The sequence below is a fragment of the Triticum aestivum genome, chromosome 5B (assembly GCF_018294505.1).
Source record: "Triticum aestivum cultivar Chinese Spring chromosome 5B, IWGSC CS RefSeq v2.1, whole genome shotgun sequence".
Taxonomy (NCBI): domain Eukaryota; kingdom Viridiplantae; phylum Streptophyta; class Magnoliopsida; order Poales; family Poaceae; genus Triticum; species Triticum aestivum.
Genome location: NC_057807.1, coordinates 297,222,012 through 297,228,006, shown reverse-complemented (window position 1 = coordinate 297,228,006; position 5,995 = coordinate 297,222,012). Strand labels below are relative to the sequence as shown.

General features: G+C 48.1%; 1 protein-coding gene across 1 annotated transcript in view; it reads left to right on the top strand.

Moving 5' to 3' along the window:
- The window catches only part of LOC123111492 (CBS domain-containing protein CBSX1, chloroplastic), a 5,519-nt gene extending 2,970 nt beyond the window's left edge, over nt 1-2,549 (top strand). Inside the window, exons 6-8 of the mRNA XM_044532297.1 lie at nt 1,793-1,908; nt 1,997-2,054; nt 2,132-2,549. Coding sequence (XP_044388232.1) covers nt 1,793-1,908; nt 1,997-2,054; nt 2,132-2,203 — 246 coding nt within the window. The 3' untranslated portion in view covers nt 2,204-2,549. The remainder of the gene's footprint in view (nt 1-1,792; nt 1,909-1,996; nt 2,055-2,131) is intronic.
- The last annotated feature ends 3,446 nt before the right edge of the window (nt 2,550-5,995 follow it).

The following is a 5,995-nucleotide window of genomic DNA, read 5'->3' as shown; positions in this document are numbered from 1 at the left end:
TTACTCAAAGGCCCAAAGGGCAAGTTTCATCACGGATTACAATGAGAGGAGAGGTATAGGCACCAAGACACGGCAGCCTCGCTATTGACGGGGTCCTTAAATCTGAAGGCCCAACGCGTAAAGTCTGAAATAAAGAGTATCTAGGGGTGAGTGTAGCTTGTTTCGAAAGACACGAGCATTCCTGGAGTCCCATAGCTTCCAGAGGATGACGAGAGCGACGGTGGGCCAAATGTTGATGTCGAGGCCGACCGGTGTCGTAGTAGTCCACAGGAAGTCGATGGAGGGAGGTGGTTGCAGCCCCAAGAGGGACCACACCTGTGCCGCGCATGGGCAAAGGAGGGTGAGGTGCGTCACGGCCTCATGAGTGAAGTCGCAGCGCGGACAGTCTGAATGAGAGGAGATGGTCTTGCGATGTAAGTTCACCATCGTGCTCAATCGATCACGACAGAGAAGCCAGCCGAAGATCTTGACCTTGATCAGTGCCTTGGAGCTCCAGATGTACCTTGTGTTGAGATCGATCTCATGGTCGGAGGAGAGCAGCGAGTAGGCGCACCTTGAAGAGAACGGTGAGCCGTGGGTGAGGAACCTGTCATCAGACGCGTCGTTGGTGGCAACATCCTGCAACAAAGACAAAACCGACGCAAGCTCTACAGAAGCAACATCGATTAGGCGGTTCCGCAGAGTAGCGAGTAAGCCATTCTGCATGACATGTGATACCAGGACTGAGGTTGAGGTGGAGTGGGAGAAAAGGTAGGTGTCTGCCAGCGGAGTCGGGAGCAGCCAAGCGTCTAGCCAGAAGGTGGAGGTGCCATTGTTGGTAAGGACAAAAGAGATTTTGTGGAGGGGGCGGAGCTGTTCGTTTATGATTCTCCATAGGTATGAGGGGTTGTGAGGTTTGTTTTCGAAGTCAAGAGAGTAGTGTTGGAAAAACCAGTTAACCCAAGGTAAGTCTTGTTTTTGGAGAAGCTTGGAGGCAAATTTCATGAGGCAGTTGTTTTGGAGAAGCAGGCTTTTGAGGCCTAGACCCCCAGCAGTTTTGGGTGTGCATACATTTTTCCAAGCGATAAGGCACTTGGCCCCCGAGCATGTTTCGTGGCCCAGAAGAAGGATCTACGGATAGCGTCTAACCTTTTGATGATCTTCTTGGGTAGCCTAAAAACGGACATGAAGTGAGTGGCAAGGGCGTCGAGAGTAGAGGAGATAAGCGTTAGTCTAGCGCCGCAAGAGAGTAGTTTAGCCGCCCAACCGGAGAGGTACTTCAGGAAACGTTGGATGATAGGTTCAAAAGTAGAGGAAGGCAGGCGCGTATGGGATAGGGGTAGGCCTAGATAAATTTGGGGGAAGGAGGATAGGTCACAGCCGAAGGTGGAGGCGATGTTTTGGCTAGTGATGGTATCCGTGTTGATGGAAACAAAGGTAGTTTTGTGGAAGTTGATGTTAAGACCAGTAGCCAGGGCGAACTTGTCTAGGATATCTTTGAGGGTGTTCACGGCTTGCGAAGAGGCAAGGGCAATGATTAGTGTGTCGTCAGCGTACTGGAGAACAGTAGGAGGGCGATCCGTGTAGATCGGGTGGCCGAGCTGGTTGGGAGAGAATGCCTGTAAGATTAAGCGCTGTAGCAGATTGGCGACGATTATGAATAGGTAGGGGGATAGCGGGTCACCTTGCAGGAGACCATTTTTACAATTAATCCAGGGCCCCGGGATACATAAGTTAATTTTTCATTGTGTGCTCCCACTCAATGTTCTCGGTTCAGTAACTTACAGACTCCTTCCTAATCACTTGTCTGCAGACATTTCGCGAGATCCAGAGACTCTTGAGCAAAACCAGTGGCAAAGTTATCGGTGATGTTATGACTCCTTCACCTCTTGTGGTGCGTGAAACAACTAACCTCGACGCTGCTGCAAGGTATTTTCAACTAATCCGTGTGAATCCCCAGGGCTAAATCTACCGACTTATTAGTACTGAGAGTGGTGTTCTTTTTATTGTTCAACAGGTTGCTGCTTGAAACCAAATACCACAGATTGCCTGTTGTTGATAGCACGGGAAATTTGGTGAGTGGATGAATCTATGACTCTCCTTTTCTCTCTTTAGCTTGGCTTCTTAAAACGAAATTTCTATCCTGAACTAGGTTGGGATGATCACAAGGGGGAATGTCGTCAGAGCTGCTCTCAAAATAAAGAAGAAAGCTGAAGGTGCTTAAATTAGAAGGTTCTTTATATGGACACCACTGGGGTTGAACCTGCGGCAATTAGGCAATTCAGCTGAATTGAAATATTGACTGGTAGCGCAGAAGCAGATTTTCCCTGGAGCATAGATGGATATAATGTTGTTTACAATGTAATATAAGTAGTGTACTGTTGCAGAGAAATGGAATATAGGTATTGCATGAGGACAATTACAATTCATTTGAGGCCAGCATACTCAGCTGTCTCGCCATATTAGGTAGTAGTAGCATGGCATATGGAGGTTAATATTCTTTTCTCGATGACTTGTATGAGCCTCGAGCATATTAAAGTGGTCTATATAGTGCATTCAACGCTTTGTGATATGATGATGCCCTTTCTAATTGTCCAGAAAATGATTTCATCCTACAACCAAAGAGGCTGTAGCAAATAATGTTAATCACACAAGGTTTGGTTGCACCATGTATTTTGCATATAGTTTCCAACATATGATTCATACTATGGTGTACAAGTTCCAAACAATCTGTTAGGCTGTGAAAGTTGGGTGAGGTTATCTATTTGTTGGGAAATGAAGCAAGAGCAACCTTTTATGAGTTACTGTTGTTTCAATTTTATGCTAACCTTTTGTGAGATTTAGATCTACTTGTACAGATATTTTGAGTGAGCTGCAATGGTTTTTCCTTGTTCCTTTTTCAAGAAAGATGGCTTGGTGGCATACTCATACATGCAAGCAAGGAAAAAGAAAAGAAAACATCCGTAGGATATAGTGGGAGCACGGACGAGAGCATGGGGAGGGAGCAGGCAAACCGGATCCGCGTCAAAGCCATCCGCCGCGTCAAAATATTTTTTTCCTTTATGCCATGAAAGGCACTAATGTTTATTCGAGTAGCCTGCCCTTGAAAACTCTTTTGCTTATTTCTTTCCAGACATGCCACCAAACATTGATCAGGACCCGTTGTGGCCGCACTTTTGTTCGTTTGCTGCTGCTGCCACGGTTCTGTTCCACCGTTCATCTTGTGCGTCGGAGCTTTGCTGGTATTGGCATCGTAGTCGGACCGTTCTGCTACCTCGCGACCAAATCCCGGTTTCTTTTCCTTATTCTCTTTTCTTTAACTAGTGAGATATCCCTGATTTCATTTAGTTAATTGTAGTGGTCTCTCAGTACAGGTGTCACTATACATAAAGCACCAATAGCCCAGATCTTCACACTGGTGAAAACATGACAATACGTCACATTCTTTTCATCAAAACTTTGAGATGTACATCATATAGCTTGATATATTCATGATATTTTCCAACAAAATTACAGTACTTTAAGAGAGTCGGATGTATTTGGAATATATAGGGCGCCTCCACTTGGTTGTACATAATCGGGTTTATCATTTCAGAGGATGTATTCATTGTGCATCCCTACTGTTTTACATGGACTTTCAAAGTGCTTCCCAAACTTTTCATGTCAACTAACACAAAATACACTATTTAAATTCAGTTAAGTCCAAACTTTGCATATATGGAAATTAAGAACCCAACTCAAGCACCATACTATACACGATGACTCATCATCATGATGATCGACGCCACTTCTTTTTGTGCATAAAACGCCACAAACTTATGTTTCGAATACAAACATGTGATCGATATACCATAATTATACAGTCACCCAGAGTTGCCCCCGCGTCGTCTCGGCTGAGGCGACACGGGCGGATCCCGGCCCGCGCCGCCGGGCCGCCCTCCCGCCCCCCCTTCCTCCCCTCGCCGTCGCCGGAGGAGGCCGCCAGGCTAAGCCCGGGCGGCGGACGGCGGCGGTGGGGTCGACTTCCTCTCGCCAGGCCGCGGGATCTCGGGGTGGGGAGGCTCGATCCCCTTTCTGCGTCGAGAGTTGGATCCGCTCGAGGGCTTCGGCTGTGTCGCCGGTGGACCTCCGGGCTTCTTCTCCGATGGGACGGCTCCCTGGCAGCGGCTCTCGCGGGTGGCGGTCGCAGGTTGCGTCGTGGACGGGCGGCTATTCTTCGGTCAGCTGCTCCTCTCCGGCGGTCGGGGCGGGCTCGCCCCCCTCACCTGCCTTGTGGGGCGCGTCCCTGGTCGGGCCAGTGGCGTGCTGGCCTCGGGTGGCTCCTGTTCGGCGCTGCGTTGGTGGGATGCCAGATCGGCCGGATCTGGCCCGTCTGCGTCTTCTTGACCGGCGGGTAGGCGAAGTGCTTGGTGGCTCTCTGGTGCTGCTAGCGCGGTGGCACTGCGAGAGGTGGGCGGGTCAGCGAAGGTGCAGTGCGTGAGGGTGTTGGTGGTGTTGGGGATACTCTGGGCGAAAGCTTGGCTGGTCTTGCCGGCCGGCGGCGTCGGCGTCTGTGGACGTCGTTTAACCTCCTTGGAGGCGTCGTTGTGGAGTCCGGCATCCTCTTACACCCTCGGATCTTGCTCTTCGGGTGAAAGCCTAAGGCCCGGTTGGGTCGGGTGACGGCGTCGACATCGTCGCTTCCCTCTTTGGGGCGTCGCCTTGAAGAGCTTCGGATCCCGGTTGCGTGCTTCATGGGCTGGACGCTCGTGGCATTGTGGTCGGCAGGTGCCCGTCTGGCAATGCGGATGTTGCGCGGCTTCCTGTTTGTGGCAACGATGGCGGCTTCGGGCGGAGTCAGGTTTGCTGATGGTTCTTGGTAGTCGGTCTCTTCCGGCGTGTTCGAGGAGTCGCCGCTCTGGCGCTGGCTCGGCGCAAGCCCAACGCTTTTCTCCTGCAATGCTCGTCGACAGAGTCGAAGCTGCCTGGTCGCCGGCGCGTGTGGTTGATTGTTTGGCATCGGCCGACGCAAGCCTCGACGCTTCCCCTCGGCGGCGTGTGTGCGTTCTTGTGTGGGTTGCCAGGTCGCCATGTGTGCCTTGTTTCTGTGGGCTAGTTGTGACGGTTTTCGCCCGGTTTTCCGTTTATTAACCGGGCAATTCTCTTCGAGCTTATTTAATGAATCGGGCCCTAAGGGACCGCGTTTCAAAAAAAATAAAAATATACCATAATTATATGCATGTGTGTTGCGGGCAACCGGTACATCTCCTTGCTTGCATGTATGAATATGCCACCAAGTCACCGATTGAATTAGCAGCATCAAATGAGCCTCATAATGACTCAAATGCTGACTATAAGAAAATGGGATGTTAAGTTTGAGTTGTGGATGTATTTGCAAAGAAGAACTATGTTGGACTTGGTTATGCCAAAATACAAGAGTTGTGGTTTGACAAGAACAAACGTTAGATGGTATATGATTCTGTACAAAACATACATGTTAATTATAATATGATATACATGCAATAATCCATAAGAATGTCTTACGCTGTTTATTGACTCTCCAGAGGTAAAAGTAAAAAATTATTGATTGGTTGCGTGTTCAAGTAATTACAAACTGCATTAATTAAGAATATAATAATGATTTTATATTTGAATGAAAATGCTAACACAAACCTTACATTGTGATGTTGTCGGTGTCAACCTGGCCCAATCCAATTCAAGATAAACACATTGATAGAAGCATTTTCAAATTGAAATTTACCACAACCAATTATACATTTAGTAGCCAAAATATTCATACTATAGTCGTAACATATAATTCACACTTCATTCATACTAGTTTTGGATACACATGTGCATATTATATGTTGTCGACTGATAATTGGGAGTACATACATTTTGCCTTGGCCTTTCGCCGGTCAACTAAAATCCACATTATCCCGCATTGCTTAACACTGGTCTTATCCAAATCAAAATAAATAAAATAAACCAAATGCATTCTGACTCTTTCTACCCGTCGCCCTCAAAGTAGCAAAAA